The sequence below is a fragment of the Drosophila rhopaloa genome, unplaced genomic scaffold, assembly GCF_018152115.1.
Source record: "Drosophila rhopaloa isolate 14029-0021.01 unplaced genomic scaffold, ASM1815211v1 contig_167, whole genome shotgun sequence".
Taxonomy (NCBI): domain Eukaryota; kingdom Metazoa; phylum Arthropoda; class Insecta; order Diptera; family Drosophilidae; genus Drosophila; species Drosophila rhopaloa.
This window is the reverse complement of record NW_025335047.1, coordinates 6,232,287-6,249,935: the sequence shown is the minus strand read 5'-3', so window position 1 is coordinate 6,249,935 and position 17,649 is coordinate 6,232,287. Positions and strand designations below refer to the sequence as shown.

Sequence of the window (17,649 nt, the reverse complement as noted above, 5' to 3'; positions counted from 1 at the left end):
ATGGATGGATGTCCCCGTCGCTGTCTTCATTAACAACTGTCGCAGGCGACCTCCACAGGCAGAGATTCTCTTCGGCGAGCGGAGGGTAGCAAAAGGACTCTATAGGAGAGAGCGAGCAGGTAGCGAGTCCTGCGGAAAAAGGCCATAAAAACCCAAAGAGTTGAGAATGAGCGACGGCTGCTGCGTTCCTTGCTCAATGAATTTTCGCAATGGCAGCCTGCCAAAGGATCGAAGGACTCTCCTCGCCCAGCAGAGTAAAAGAGAGGATGCGAGAGAGAGCAGAGCGTTAGAAGCAACCCTCACCCGAATTTCGACCAATGAACGCGGAGTTCCACTACCTAAGGGTGATCGACTGCTCGATGAATGGATTTTGCTGGCGAGGACTATTAAAACGCCGCCGGTCCTCACAGCAGACAACACAACCCATCGTGATCTCAGCGAGTCCACATCGGAGTAACAAGGATATATCGAATATATCAAAAATACCACAAACCGAACAAAATAACAAAAACCATATAACCCAAAAGACATTCGTGCTTAGTGCCAAGTGTCCGAAGTGAAAACCGAAATCTGTGCAAACACCCCAAAAGTTTTTAAAAAATCGCCAAAATTACGCCCCACATCGGTATGCAGTCGTCGGAGGGTTCACCAGACATGATGGATCAGAAGTACAACAGCGTGCGCCTTTCGCCAGCGGCATCAAGTAAGTATATCTGAAAACTCATATACAATTCAAATCAAAAAGGGAACCAATATTCCTGATTTGCAAAACCCAAAGAGACTCTTTACTTATACAAAATTTCCCCTCTTCTTTGATTTTCTAGGTCGCATTCTATACCATGTGCCCTGCAAAGTGTGCAGAGATCACAGTTCCGGCAAACACTACGGCATCTATGCCTGTGATGGCTGTGCTGGATTCTTCAAGAGGAGCATTCGCCGATCCCGCCAATATGTGTGCAAATCCCAGAAGCAGGGACTCTGCGTGGTGGACAAGACACATAGGAATCAGTGCCGTGCCTGCAGATTGAGGAAATGCTTCGAGGTGGGCATGAACAAGGATGCTGTGCAGCATGAGCGGGGCCCAAGGAACTCCACCCTGCGTCGCCATATGGCCATGTACAAGGATGCCATGATGGGTGCCGGTGAGATGCCCCAGATCCCCGCTGAAATCCTAATGAACACCGCTGCCCTAACTGGTTTCCCTGGAGTTCCGATGCCAATGCCCGGTCTGCCCCAGAGACCCCATCATCCGGGACATTTGGCCGGGTTCCAACCTCCTCCATCGGCTGCCGCTGTCTTGGATTTATCCGTGCCACGAGTGCCCCACCATCCGGTGCACCAGGGTCACCATGGTTTCTTCTCGCCCACCGCCGCCTACATGAATGCCCTGGCCACTCGGGCCCTGCCGCCGACTCCTCCTCTCATGGCAGCCGAACATATCAAGGAAACCGCCGCCGAGCATCTCTTCAAGAACGTCAACTGGATCAAGAGTGTGAGGGCCTTCACCGAGCTGCCCATGCCCGATCAGCTGCTTCTGCTGGAGGAGTCCTGGAAGGAGTTCTTCATCCTGGCCATGGCCCAGTACCTGATGCCCATGAACTTCGCCCAGCTGCTGTTTGTCTACGAGTCGGAGAATGCCAACCGTGAGATCATGGGCATGGTGACCCGTGAGGTGCACGCCTTCCAGGATGTCCTGAATCAATTGTGCCATTTGAACATCGATAGCACCGAGTACGAATGTTTGAGGGCCATCTCGTTGTTCCGCAAATCCCCGCCGGCAGCCAGTTCCACCGAGGATTTGGCCAACAGTTCGATACTGACCGGCAGTGGCAGTCCCAATTCGTCGGCTTCGGCGGAATCAAAGGGTCTGTTGGAGTCGGGAAAAGTGGCGGCCATGCATAATGATGCCAAGAGTGCGCTGCATAACTACATCCAGAGGACACATCCCGCCCAGCCGATGCGATTCCAAACTCTCTTGGGAGTTGTCCAACTGATGCACAAGGTCTCCAGCTTCACCATCGAGGAGCTGTTCTTCCGGAAGACCATCGGCGATATTACCATCGTGCGACTGATCTCCGATATGTACAGCCAGCGGAAGATCTGAAAAGCATGTAGCATATACACTAACAACGCCGCACTCGAAGTGCCTTCCAAGTGCTGGGAACTGTGATAATCTCGGAAGAAGCGCTTTGGACAATATTCAATCAGTGAGCGCTTACGCATCTCCAGGAGTCGAGCCTTAAAACAACATAAACAACACTCACCTTAAATACCTTAACCGAACTCAAACTAATATTAGGTTTAGTCTCTCAGACCATCCAGATGTGTTTCAAATTGCATTCGCAAAAGTTTCAACTTTGCCTGTTAAATACGTCAATCGTAGTTTAGTTAAAAACTCTTTAGTTATAAGTGCATATCATTAGCTTTAAGATTTGGAAAAAATTTATTCAAAATAAACCTAAAGGTTTTCAAAATGAACATATATTATTCTTCTTGGGGAGCGGGTTGAAGCTTGAATGAAATCATTTTTTTTCAGAACTTTAATTTGGATTATAAAATCAGCATTTTTGCTAAAAGAAACCAAAACATTAAAGTTTTGTTAAACGGACTTACGGTTTATGAACAATAGATCAATCAGATAAAATGTTTAAAATATTTAAGCAAGTTAATTTCTGAATCTTGTGAAAAAAACTTGCAATAATTTATTATTGGGTTAATATAGCCCACACATAAATAATTATGTCATTGTATAAAAATTTTAATAATACGTAACATATTTTCAAAGCAATATGTCTAGTTGAATTTGCGGTATCCTTTGTTTATTTGATTTTGTCTTTTAAAAAGTAAAAGAAAGAAACAACAAAGGTATCTTAATTATTTACCCAACCCAACCTCTGATAATTTTACAATTACCATTCGCAGCCGAAAGTGTTATGCCAAACATGGAATCATGAGATTACACACTGAATTATCATACTTTTTTATGGCCATTTCGTGATGCTTTTCGTATATTTCGAGACGTCAAAAGCAACCGCACAGGCAGCCCAGTTAATCACAAATGAATTATGCAAATACGGTAACAAAGAAATGTTAGATCGCATGAGGAATCGTGAAAAAATTAGCATAGTTTTTCCGCATGGGCAGACCAAAGTCGGGATTAATTTGGAAAACCTGGACGGATTGCAATGGCCGCCCCAGTTTTGATATCTACTCTTCTCTCCCCGCCCCGAATTCGAAAAGTTAAAAAGCAAAAATTCACTTTTGTGACTTTGTCGAGCGGTGTTGGATCGTTGGATTGCTGCCAGGGATTCGGGGATCGTTCTGCTCGAAGGACAATTGAATCCTTTCACAATGGCCAACCAACGTGCAGCCGGAGTGAAATGAGTTTTCACTGCGAAAGGCTGAACAAACAACTCTCGAGGAGAGCGGCACACACAGTTGCCAAATTGTTCGAATTGCGTTGGCCAAAGTAAACAGAGATGAGTATATTGCACTGACACACATCCGTGGCGATGAGGATGTGCAAAAACCTACCCTAACCGAGAAACTGAGAAACCGAGAGTCCAGAACCCAATTCCAATCCAACCACGGCGCATAGAACATCCTGCGGGGATTGGGATTGGGAATTAAGTATGCTTCGTTGGTGCTGCCATTTCGACTTTCGGCAAGGACCCTGTGTCCTGGGTTCCCTGGTTCACGTTCACTCGGATGCTGTTGAACCCGGGGTAACAAATTGTGATATTTCTATTTCCCTGCGCTGTTGAGCCCTTTTAAGTCCTAATGGCCCTTTATTATCTGCCTTTAGACTTTTAATAGACTCAGGCACCAGGACAGCAACATAGAGCAGCAGCACCCAGTCCTTTCCATTCTGCGGATGTGTGTTGGCCTAATCCTCATCATTCTGTCATCAGTGACGTTTTTCTGCACATTGTTGTTTGGCCATTGTTTGGGTCTTAATTTGCAGTTTTCTCTTGTAGTTTTTGCACTCTCGGTAAGGCAAAGGATTTTCACTTTTTGATTTCTATAATGTCTCCAAAAGAGGGACCATCTTTGAGACAACTTGGTCATCGGGTGTGATTCTTTAGGGGATTCGAATTATTAGTGACTGTTCTTGATAGAGCTTCATATAATTTGTATATTTAAAAGATTAAAAAACGAAAGCTAACTTCGTCAAGCCGAAATTTCAACACTCTTGCAGATTTTTAAAAGTAAAAAGAAATTGCGCGAATTTTGATTTGGAAAGTTTTAAGAGTCTACCTTTTTCCCTGCGCGAAATATCGTAACCGGGTTTGATCAAAACTCAAGGGGTAGGTTCTAAATTTATTTATTAAATTAGGTTTAATAAGACGTAGACGAGTAAAAGGCTCAGGATGGTCAGGATCAGGACTGTAGGCTTCATCTTGGGAGCTTATGTGAATGAATTGATGTAAACTTATTTCAGCTTTTTATACCTTTTTTGGTGTCTAATTGTTTTTGGTTCAATCTAATAACGAATCAATTTTAGACATTTTGGGCTACATTATTAACAATCATTTACTTGTGTAACAAATTATCGTCTTAAACAGTTGGGAAAGAATATTAAAGCGGACAGAATACCTTTCTTTTTACAAAGTCAGATACATCATTTGTTAGTCCCCAGTTTTAGCTTAGCTTAAGAAAAGAGTTTCTTTGGAATTAATCTGGATGTGCAAAAGAGTTGTTCCCTTCTTAGATTAGACTATTTATAATCCATCTCAAACTGGTAGCCGACTGGGACTAGGACTTGGACTATCTCGTGGACTAACTTGTGCGTCACTTGAACTGCTTTAAATCCGCGACCTTTGCCTGGTGAAAAGGGGGTGGGAACTGGCTCATCTGGGCGAAATCTCAAGTGGCTGCCGATCCCGAATTTCTGGGGAAATTCGAAACAAGTATCTAAGAAGCGGGTGGATTTTGGGTAACACGTTTAATTCATAGATTTTCGTCGATTAAGTAATCCCCGCGAAGGACTCAATGGAGGCGACCGCCGGCCGATTAGCGCAGATCGCGTCAGCGGGTTGTCCCGTTTTCGTACCCGAGGGCAGGTGTGTGTTAACAGGTTAGAGGTTTCGCAAGCTTAACCCACACAGGACCTCTCTCGCTCCCTCATTCTAGTTCCCTCGCACTTCATGATCCTTATCCAGGCGCAATTACCTAGCGAAACAAAAATATGAGTATGCAAATAGATTTTAATGGACAGGATTACCCTTTTGCTAAATGCCCAAATCCCGGCCGGGCGGTCTGCTCGAAAATCTCGCATCCTTTGTTTTCAAATGTAATGAGAATGTCTCTAAGCCAAAATATTAAACATCCGTTTGAGCCTGGTCAGCACATATACCTCGGTGTATATACGTATATATATTTTGCAAATCCGGCTTCCGATTGTCCTCGTTGTTGTACCTGAAGTCAGGACGTCTCTCTCGTCCTGCGGCAAGCAAAAGTCAAAGCGGCAACCCAGGAGCGGCGTTGTTTTTGTAAATTGAGTAGCTCGATTTATCGCCAGATCAATTTTCTATATCTGCCGCCGAGATAAGCGGGTATATAATTGTTTCTGTGGCTTATGCACTGCCAACTAAGCCTGCTTCTGGTCCTGGTTTTGGTCTGAGCCTTACTTAGTTCCCTTAAGTTCTGCTTAACTTACTTTAGTGGGCAAATGGCAAATTTTCGGCGAAAAATTCTACGGAATTCTTTGTATTTGCATACACATCCATGGCGGCATTGTCTTTTGACGCTTAGTCGCATTATTTGTCAGACAAACGGTCAAAAGAAAAAAGGGGCATTGCACTGAAGGAAATAATATTATTTGTACTATTTTTTACTACACAAGAAAAAAAGATATAAGATATGTTTGACGATCTTAATTTGTATTTTGAAACTAGCAATGAAATGAAATTTAAAAGAACTACTTAAAAATGTCTTTGTAACGTTCAACTTTTTCGTCTGAAACAGAAAATACAGTATCAAAAAAATGGAAGGCATTAAATTAACATTAAAATTAACATACAAAAAGTGGTTAACAATTTACTGTTTACTTTAAGCATTTGTATACTAATTTTTCTAACGAATAAAATAAAAATAAGATAAAATTTAACATTGTTATGTTTAATAAAAAAATATCAAGAAAAATAGTTTGACTTCCAAACCTCATTAGACAGACATCTTTAAATAAACCAGCTGCTTTTAAAAATGAAATGAGAGTACTTGGAAAACTGGCTGTCTTAGATCATCAGAACTGATCAATGCTATCCAAAGCGATTAGGACAAGGACATCGCGTTGCAGGATCATCGAAGCGTGGCCTCATCCAAGGTACTTTCTGCACTGGGCCCTCTATTGTATCTGCCCCTTTTTTATGCCCCTAAGTACTTGATGCCCGAGTCTAAGTCCCTGGAAATCTGTGCACATCCTTTTGATTGTTGCCATCTGAGGACGGGACAATAGCCGTGGTTTTTTGCGACGAGTGGACCTCCTGGAGGTGAGAAAAATATTAAGGGCAAATCCGCTGAGCCGCCGAGTCGTCGAACAATGTCCTCGAGGAATCTCGAGAGCAACTTGCGTTTAACCTCAAGAAAGTAGCAATTGCCCGCATTATTTCGATGATCGAAGGACTCCTTTGTTCCCGCAAGAGTGTTCACTGGAAATTTAGCTTACATCGTATATCGACATGGTAACAAGTGTTATACGATCTGCGACAGTTTTTTCTTTTTCAATCTGAGGGCCTCCAGTTCAAGGACTTGCAATCAAAAGCTGGACCACCGCGACTGCAGCGTCTTGTGTGTTCCTTGTAGGTTTTCAAATTAAATAGGGGTCGTGCTCTGAGAAACTTTTGCTGCAGCCGGAATTGTCGGAGGATCTGTCTCCTGTATTTCTTTTTCATCGGAAGTGGTGGAAGCTGCATCTGCGGATGGGTTTTCGCCTCCGGGGCGGAATCATTGCGCAGCCTGGTAATTGAATTTGTTGCCTTTTCATTTGATGTTTTCTTTGCATAACAAAGCAGACCGCTCGATGGCCTCCGGGTATTCGAAAAACGATTGCGTAGATAGTTTTATTTAATGGGGTTGTATCTTTCCGGGAAAAATGGCGGCCAACTGGCATTTAAAGGCGTTGCATATCATTTAATTAAGCTGTCGCACGAAGCCCTCCCACTCCCACTCCCACTTTCGCTGGTCGGAAAAGTTCGAAACTTTTCAACTTCCGGTCAAGAAAGCAGGTGGCCGGTCATCAGGTGCATCCCCGGAATGAAGCCATTACTACGGGGTCACGCGATGGCCAACGGTTAACGGTCCTGGGAACTTGGGAACTCTTCGGCCCCGAAGTTGACCAGCAGCGGCGAAAAGTGAAAAGCCGTCGCGTCATCCTCGGTGATGGGAGGCCATATGTCATCATAACTAGGTCCGATCAACCCTGAATGAGCTACTGAACTAACTATTATGGCAGGAATGCACCGAGAAAAAATGTAATCGAGGTGTATCATACCTAACAAAGTAGGGAAATAAATCTATTTATAGGTAACCAAAAAGTTTAAACTAAAATATACTCCTATCACTATATACTAACAATAAACACATATAAATATTGACATAAAAATCTTTATAATGCAATATCAACATCATCCACAATTTAAGTAACATTTCATTCGAAATATTTATCAAAAATAACTAATATAAAATATCAGTTGTTAAACATATTCAAATAAAATCTAATAATTTCTTGAGGAATATTTATTATAAATAACTGATATAAAATATCAGTTGTTAAACATATTCAAATAAAATCTAATAATTTCTTGAGGAGTTTTATATAAATAGTTTAGAACTTTGATAAACATACATATGTTTCATTCATTATTTTCTATAAAAACAATCCCAAGTAATTGCAAATAGTTTGTAAAAAATCGTTACATTTCTTACCCCTTTTGGCATCGGCTGTTATAATTTTCAAGAGCACCCATCCAAACTTAAAGGTTCGATTCTCAGTGTATCCGAGGGCCAAGCAACCCTGCCCTCGCATTCCGCAACAGTTCGATGAGAGCTCGGCAAATATTGAAACAGCTCGCAGGAAGGATCTGGGGGAACAGGACGAGGGAAAGGACTCGCCACTTGAGAAATGTAACAAATCGACTTTGACAAAGCTCAACCTCAACCTCAACCTCAAAAAACTCAACCTCGACCTGGGAAATCGCGAAATCACAAAACAGAAACTGTCGCTTTCGTTTCTCGATTCGGGTTTGAGTTGTCGGTGGTTCCTGGGCACTTTGAATGTTGTGAAGTGGCCACTTAACACTCGAAATCGGGAACGAGCTTGCTACACGTCACTCACACCATCACCTCATTAAAGTTCACTGCGCTCCCAGGATATAAGGATATGTGTGCAGGATGTGTGGAGCGCCTAAAACAAAAGGGGTAGTTAGCAATTTCAATTCGCCAGCGAAACTGTTACAAAAAGCAAATTTCAGTTCGAAACTGAAATCGGGATATTGGCAAACCAATTTTCGAGGGCTTTTGTTTCGCTGAACGACGCGAGTAAGCCACAAAGGATCAACAAGGCTCGAAAATTATTTTGTAGAGCCAGCAACCAAGCCACTCGAGTTGCGTCTGGAGTGTTAGACCCGGCGATTGTAAATTAATTTTCCACCAAGCCAACTACTTTGTCATAAAAAATATATTCGAAAAAAAATAAAGAAGTTGAATGGGGAAGTGAAGCTTGGGATACTCTTGCAGAAAAATTTCTTATAACGTTTTAAATCTGAAATATTCAATATTAAATGCTTAATATACAACTTTACAATTAGGTTGTATTATATAGATTAATTTAAAGTCTGATTATGACCGGCTAATTAAAATTAAGTAACTATATTTAAAATATTTATTTTTTGGATATGTTTGTAATGTTTTTTGATGATCATTATTATTTTAAATTTAAATGACTTGAATTAATTGATTTAAAAACTTTGTAACATTTTTTTTTATCTTTTTGGCATAATTATAAAACCTTCAGAAAGGGCACAAAATTTTGAGCGACAATGATCGAGTGGTAGCCGAAATATTGGCTGTCCACATTTTTTTTAACGCCAGCTGCCGAAGGCAACAACAACAAAATCAACTTCAATTTCGTTTTCAATCTACTGATTTTTCGCTTTTTATCGAAGCCATTTTGTCAAATAAAAGGGATTTAGCCACTAATCCGAAAATGGGACAAGTCCGGGCCACGAAACAAAAAGATGCAGAGGGCGATTCCATGTATCTGCGGCTGCCTAACGAGCATGCCGCCCAATTGGTGTCGATAAAAAATAGAAAAAAACCTAAATGAGGCACAAAGCAGGGCGCGTGATTTCTGACATCGCAATTGACAAGCGAGTGGAACAACAGCTGCTGAGCGAGGGAGACAACGAAACGCTTTCAATTTGCTGCAGGAGATTAGAGGAGAGGACCGGCCGGGAGGATGGCACATCCACATTTAAGCGCTTACATGGGAACTAATTTCTGAAGTGCCCTCGAACACTTCATAAAATATTTGCATCATCTGCGGCAAGCGGCTGGCGACAGCGACAACCCGCTGCGGGGATTAGCACTAACGCAAACATGGCGACAGTCAAACCCAAACTCAAACCCAAGCCCAAGCGCAAAAAGTCCAAAAAAGTATCTAGCGGATACGCGAGCTGTGACTGACTCGCCGTGGCTTGTCAGCTTCACTGTGGCTAGGGGACAGTGGTTAAAGTACGCTCTGTAATGCTTACCAGTAACGAAATTTGTAAAAACATCAAGTCATAAAATATTTTATAAGTCAAAACAATAATTGATATTCTTCTTTCAGGAAAGGCTTTTGTCTAAGATTTAAAAAAAAAGTTTTATACTTGTTTATGGATTTTGGGTACATTTAAATACAGTAATTTAAATGTTTTTGCTTGGAGAATCAGTATACTTGTCTTATTGAGTTGTTGGGTCTTATTGGGTCTCGTAAATTAATAATTGGATAATTATTGTATCTAAGATACCAAAAATCCAGAGTATAAGCTGTTTTATGTTCGTTCCTTATAACCTTAATGCTTTAGATTAAGTTAGAAAATTAATGTTTGGATAATTATTATGTATAGTTATATTATTTATATGGATATATATTCGTATATAGTTTTCAAAGCTTTGTCCCACTGTGCGTGGGGTGTTTTTCGGCCACAATTTTCTGCGCGTGCTGCATTGGCTGAGCAGCTTAAAAAACGCTGGCCGGACTCTGTTTACCGTGCGGATCACACTTGAGGGCCGGGTCCGCTGACAAAACAGTTAAGCCTGCGTTTCGAAAGCGCCGGTCCATGACATATTTTCGAGGGGGGAACAGCCGCGCGGGGGCTGGCAATTATAATGTGACAACGTCACGTGAACAGCGGCAACATCCTGATGTCCTACATCGGAAGGTTCGGGTATATCCCTCATCCAAATAAATATTAAACGGAAAAAGGGTGCCCAAAGATTCGACAGGGCCGAATCCACTTTTTGTGCGCTGGCCTGTTCAATTTTAATGAGAGAATGAGCGAGGATGAGCAATGAACTGTTGGCCCAAAGTGCAACTGTTTCAACTGGTTATGTTATAAGACTAGTTCTTCGAGGGGTGGTTATGCCAACCCCTCCCCATCTGAACCCGAACTCATTTGCACCCCGCGATTTGTTTGCTGCTATGTAAATTGTCACATTATTGTCATAATTCTCAGCCCTGGGAAATGGAAAAGCCATCAGCAGGAAAACGCCTATGTCATAATTTGTGCTTTGTTGTGGTTAATTGTCGGACTCGCATCCGCAAGGCGTGAGCGTATGCGTGAGATTAGTCCTGAAGGGACAATAATGCTTTAAAGTGGTGCAAAACACTCTAGCTACTGGTCAACTTAGCCCTTAAATCATAGCTGAAAATTGTTAAAAGTTGGGATAGGTTGGTTAGGGATTAAAACTTTTATGGTTTCATAAATTGAGGCTAAACTACGACATGAGTAATTAGCCAATTACACTCACTTAGTTTATCTTTATTAATGTGTTTACTTTTTAAATGGTTAAAAAGAAACAATTTTGTATAATATGTGTCCATATACGAACACGATAATATACGAATACTTATAATATAAGTATAAAAAAATAAAAATAAATAAAATAAAAGGAAAAAAACAAATCAACTTCCCAAGAATAGTATCTCAATTTAGGGCAACAAAACCTGTGATATTTTTGATCAAAAATCGTGATATTTTCCGAAGAAAAAATTAATCACAGTCTTACTACCAAAGTACGACTGCTTGGATTATCTGGCCATGAGAATCTTTCATAACATTGCGCCCCTATCGATGTCGAACATCTTGAGTAACCGTCCGAGCCAATTAACTCGACGCCAATGATCTGTGAAATCGCGCAACGTAGAAGCCGCCGCCCGAAATCCAGTTCCAGATCCAAGAAGATCCAGAAAAACTCCGATCATCTGGGCGGATTCTGCGCTTTGGTCTCTGACCGAGACCCGGAATAATTGAAACCAATTAGCTTGGAAAAACCTTTTAATTGTGTGTTCAATGCCCGGGCTTAAGTAAATATTTTCATAGGCCGGCACAGGAGCACAGGACAATGCGAGGCTGTGAGAACATGGCAATGACCAAAATAATCCTGCCCGGCATAAGGATATATTGTAATGCATTTTACCAGCGAAAGCGGTGAAAAGAAATTGCCAAATAATTGCCAGGAAAAAAGCAAGACAAAGGTAGGAGAGAATAAAAAGAATCAAGACAAAAAATCAACCGCATGCATTGTCCGCGAAAGAAAGAAACTGAAATCCTGGTCTCCCATATCTTTTCTACCAACTGTCGATGGCTGTCAAAACTCGTGTGGGTAGTTGGATATATTGTTGCGAAATATTGCACAGGCCCAGGAAATATTAACGGGAGCTCAATTCCTGTTGATTTATTTACTTTTTGATTCTCAACGTCTTGGCAGCAGTTAATTGGCCCGTTGTTGTGTCAGTCAGGCTAAGGATCAGCGGTAAAATAAACAAATTTACATCGGAGATTTACGAACTCCGAATTGCGACAGTTTCATGCAATCAGGAAATGATTAGCTATGGGAATTCTCCTACACAAAAGCCTACGTTTTATTATTCTTTTTATTGAGTGTGGGTCTGAATGTTTGTTGCCAAAATGCCGAATTCCCCGACTGTAATTAGCCAACTATTTGAAATGTTTCGGTTTCCAAATTCATTGCTAATTCTACATTAAATGAACCCAATGAGCTGATCCGCTCTACATGCTGCTTTAGTTTTGTGATTGGCATATCATTACCGCATGCCGATTTCAGATTATAATTTGGCTTAATACACTAAGCGAATTTATCAAAAATTAATTTGTTAAAATAAGTTTAAATAGTAGTTGCCATGTAACTTATATATACAAAATTTTAAAAACGTATTTAGTAAAATAACATAATTCAAAATATTCAAGTTTTCAGCTATTAATAATAAGCTAAAGTTATTTAAAGAAATTTATAAGCGTGAACATTAATATTAATGTTATTATTACTAGCAATTTATGCTGAATTTTTTCTGCCCAATTAAAGGAACACGTAGCCCAATACTGTTCACTGATAAGTATAATTTAAAATAGTTTAAATTGAATGTTAATGTTACAAATTGCCCATTTAATTATTTTAGTTCGAAATTTACTGTGAAGCTTTTCAGGCCTTTTTCTCGGTGCCTCAGTTTTGGCAACAATAGTGGTAACAACAACAAAGTAAGCCCAAAAAAGGCAGCAAGAAACGGTAGGCTAATTAAGCACTTTGAGCCGCCGCCGCTGACGTGGCCAACATCTAATCACCTGTGAAAAAGGAGGCGAGCGTTCGGCCGAAACACTTGAATTGAGTGGCTCGAAGTTGAGTTGAGTGGAGGTGAGGTCTAAATATCAAATCGATTACAAGTGAGCCCGTCAAGTGGACGTATTTTTTCGATAATAATTTACTGCCGTGTCATGAGAGCGGAACTCGCCAGTTTATTTGTTTTTTATTTGAGGCTGAGTTTGTTTATTGCCTGTCAAATTCTTGCACTTTGACGTTTGACATTGTCCCACAATGGCGCACAATTAACCGGAATTCAATGCCCATTTTCAGGGGATTGTTTGAGCGATTCCGATTTGTCGATTTGTCGCCGCTGCCAGTGCAATTAATCGTTCACTTGTTTGCATGTCACTCCGAAATACCACTAAAAATAAACCCCATCTGATGTGACATTGAAAACGCGATTATGCATGGATATCATAAATTGGTTAATAGCATTTTGTCAGCGCCGGTAATTAATGTGTAATGTGCGTTGAATCATGAATCATTTTCGCCAATGAATGGATGTCAACATCGGTTTAATTGTCTCATTTGTGAGTTGACCTTCTTTGCGATCAAGCCACGTAGCTGCTGTACATAAAACGATATGATTATTCAAATTACCGCAGATTTTTCTTGGTCTTCAGATAAGTGTTTGGTTGAAGTGGAAAAGTTTTTGTGAGCGTTGCACTACTACCTCCCAAAAAAGTGACCAGTAAATTCTTGCCACCATTGGTCTCCCATGTAATTTCAATCTTTAGGGTTCAATGCGCCGATTCTTTCGACAAGGTCAACAATTTGGGTGGCTGCAAAACAACTTTCGAAAAGTGCAATAATTGCAACTGGGTAGTGGCATGCCACATTTCAAGGACAAGGACAGGGAGATATTCCACGGAAGATAATAATCATTTCTTGCCAACTTCGCATATTAAAAACGATAAGAATGATAAATGTATTAAAAAAAATCTGAAAATTAAAATATCAAATTTTTAAAGATATTTAATTCAAAATTAGCAAATCTGAAGGTAATATCAACAATACTTTTAGGTATACTACTTGAAATCTAACTATCAGTATTTTTTGATATTTCTGAAATGAAAACCTTCTTTATTTACAAGTAAAAATAATTTTTCATTAACTTTTAAAATTTTCAACAGCGCAGTTGCAGAATTTAGGAACCTTTTTCCTCTCAGTGTTCAGTTTTCCGCTTCCTTTTCCACCTCACTGATATTTGACGTCACTGCCCAGTAGATTTGCATATTCGCACACTGCACAGACAGCCGAACCCAACAATCAAGCCCCCGAAATGCGGAAGTCTGCGGGTGCAGTGCGAAAACCGCTACGCATGCGAAAAACTCGTTTTCCACCGCCCCCTTTCCCCCCACATAAAAAAAACACGCAATGATCCAAGTCAAATGACCTTGATATTGCCAACGGGCCAATGCGTGTGTGCGCGTGTGGGGAAACTGGTCCAGTGGCGCTATAAACCACGTTTGTTATGCGGCACTCAAATGGCTTAAATGGCCACTGACAACTGATTTCTGGGTAAGGCTAAGCCGGAGGAAAAGTCAAACGGTAAGTGAAACCTTGGCCAAGGAAAATGCGATGTGAAATTTCAGCAGATGCGCAATTAGCGGGCACTTACACGGGAGTTAGGAATATATATCGAGTTACACATTCATGAAGGATGGGAGATTGAAAATCGGATTTGAATCATCAGTATTTAGGCATGATTACACAGAAAGAAATGTGGAAATTTTGGATTATTAATTTAAGGATATTCATTTAAATGTTAGTATTAAAACATTTAGTTTTATAAGATCAAGTTTGCCTAACATCGCTTTAAGTACACAGAAAGAAAAAGACTTAAATTTATAAATTTCCACTCATAAATTAATAAAAAACCATTTTGGATAAGTGATAATTTAAAGAAGAAATAAGTAAGTATCCTGCGAAAAATTCTGTATTTCTCACAGTGCATAGGGAGTTGTCTGACTGACTTTTGACGAGTGTGCAGGGTCATCCATGAATCAGCCAGCTATCAAATCACCATCTCCCCATTTCTTTCGCTCGCTCCTTTCAGGAATAAATGGATCGTATTTCCCAACAAGTTTAGCGAGTTTCGGTTTTGACTTCTGTTGGAAATGGAGATGTGTAGATGTTGATGGAACCGATAAGCGTTTAGCATTAAATTTTTGTTAACCTTCCGCGCGGAGTTGACTCGCTCGATTTCAGAAAACGCTCGACTGCATCTTGAATTACAAATAATCGCAATTGTCTGCCCATATCTCCCTGCTCGTTTTCGCTTTGTTCGGGTGGTAGTTTCCTAGTTTGAAATTCTGACTCAGACTTTTGGGTTCGAAATAGCAGCTGAAATAATTGAGAGACAACGCGGAATTATGGCAGCATGGATGCGGAAAATGCTCTGCTTTGCATGCATCCCCCTCCCTGAGGGCTCAACCCTCATTATCTGTTCGCCGATTGTGATTAACTCGGCCAAAGTGAAAGCCTGACAAATAAAATGCCGAATAGGATCGCATCCATCTCGCTCTGGCCCAAGGAGACGACGGCGCAATCAAAACAGATATAACAACAAAATCAACCTTCTGATAAAACTCCCTCCCTTCGCGATTCCTGGGTGGCAGTATCGTCGCATCAGGCAAACGCCTCGAAATCGAAATGGAAATCAAAAAGGCAGCAGCAGAGAAGCCAACGGAAGAAGGACTCTGGCGGAGTACAGTAATACCTCGAAAGCTGAATACTTCTGGCCTCAGTATTTTTAAAGATTTAATTTTGTTTATTGGTAATAAATACTTTAAATTTATTATTACTTGAAATAAATAGAGGTTGATATTATTATTGGTTTGTCATATTTAAAATAGTTTCTTTTATAAGAAAGTAAACCAAAAAAAAATTTAAATTATGATTTAGTATTTGGTTTATATTAATGTTATTAATATATTTGGTTGTCTATTGAAGTTAGAAGATAACATTTTCCAGGACTTTATCTTGAAAACTCAAGGCTTTAACTTAGGAACTACTATTAACTTATGAGTTGGATATGTTTTTTGAAGAAACCACTTAAGCAGATATCCTGAATTTTCACTTTTCGAGTGATCACTGTGGCTGGACCGTTTCAACCCTCCGGTGGGCACACCCTCAAGCTAATCCGGCCATGCTCAACTGCTCAACTTCACCTTGGATCGGCTGCTCTTGCTCTTGTCCTTTGCCTGCTTGCCATGTCGTTCATATATAGCTATATGCTATATGCCATGGCTGCTGTTCTTGTTGTTGTTTGTCAACTGATTTAATTTCCTCCTCCTTTTTGCCGCTCAGTGATTACCGCCTCCTGCTGCGAGAGGGCGTTCTCCGTTTTTGGCCACACAAACAAGCCCGGCAATGGTACTGATGATGATGATGGCGACTTGCAAAAGGGCAAATAACGGTGTAAATGAGAGTGTTGCTACTCGAGATCTTCGACCACATGCGGCTACTTTGTGCCGCACACACACACACCGAACGGTGGGGAGTGTGCCGGTGTGTGGAAATCGCTCATTAAAATATGGAAAACCGATTTGCATACCTTAATGCTCTTATTCTACTTACGGTGCTTGTACATGATGAGAAAAAACAGGCCGGAGGCCTAGACAAATTTCCTCAAAATATTGGGTTTAATTTTGGATTACATTAATATTTTTGATTGAGAAATCATAAAGATAAAAATAGTTTTTTTTTATAATTTCTGATAAATAAATGAATAATAGGTAAATGGATTTACTGACCTTTATTTACCTAAAACCTCAAAGTTTGAATAACTTCTTGTAAACTCATTATAATCCATAAAAGTCTGGTTAAACCTAATCCTAAATCAAGTTTAATATTTATTTCCGGTGTAATTTAAATAACATTCACATTTTTATTAAGCTTAACATAAATCCTGTTATTAAAATAATTCAAAGGTTGAATAACTCTTTGTAAACTTATTATAACCAATTCATCCATAAAAGACTGGTAAGACTTATAATTAAATTTAATATTAATTTCCTGTGTAATTCAACCAACATTCACATGGCCCTGTCTTGGGATGCAGATCCGTTTGGATCGTTAGTGATCATAAATAATGCCAAAAGTTCTCTGCAAACATTATGCAAACGGGCGGTGGGGGCGTGGGAGTGGGCGTGGAGCATGTGGGTGGCAGCCAACTGTTGTCCATAAACAAGCCCAAACAATGCCAGACATTTCAAACACAATAAATAATTGAAGCCAGCGCGGAGTCAACAAGTCAAACACATTGCAGCAACTCTTGGCGATTGTTGCCAAGCGCTTTTGGCCACACCACAAAGTCCAGCTCTGAGTGCAATCTAGATATAAATCAACTTGGCCATGCACATGCAGAATGCAAATCCAGCTAAAAGCCAAACAACAGCAACACAGCTGTTGGCAGTGAAGAGGGGAAATAAAAGTTAACAACGCTCATTGCAGCGAATTTTCCAAGCTCTGTAGGATTATTTTTGGCAGAGGGGGATCGCCAGTTATCCATCAAAATCGACAGTTTTTGGGTAGCTTTTTACAATGGGAAAACTGGAAAAAAATATATTTTATAACTCTCAGAATGTTGTTAGTGTTACATGTATAAAACGGAAAATTGTTGTCAGAAGCTTACATCTTTTATGACTTTCGTATTGGTACTATTAACATATTTTACTCAGAGCTAGCAAAGTTCTGCTTCAGGCCATGGTTGCTTACATAACTTGCTATTTCCATAACTTGTAGTAATTGTGGTAATTGTAGAGCTTCTTGGATTATTTA

At 40.4% G+C, this 17,649-nt stretch overlaps 1 protein-coding gene across 1 annotated transcript; it reads left to right on the top strand.

Moving 5' to 3' along the window:
- The first annotated feature begins 433 nt into the window (after positions 1 to 433).
- LOC108053445 (protein tailless) lies at positions 434 to 2,399 on the top strand. Its single transcript, XM_017136089.2, has 2 exons — positions 434 to 703; positions 825 to 2,399. The coding sequence occupies exons 1-2, from the start codon at positions 628 to 630 to the stop codon at positions 2,102 to 2,104; spliced, it is 1,356 nt and encodes a 451-aa protein (XP_016991578.1). The 5' UTR covers positions 434 to 627; the 3' UTR covers positions 2,105 to 2,399.
- The last annotated feature ends 15,250 nt before the right edge of the window (positions 2,400 to 17,649 follow it).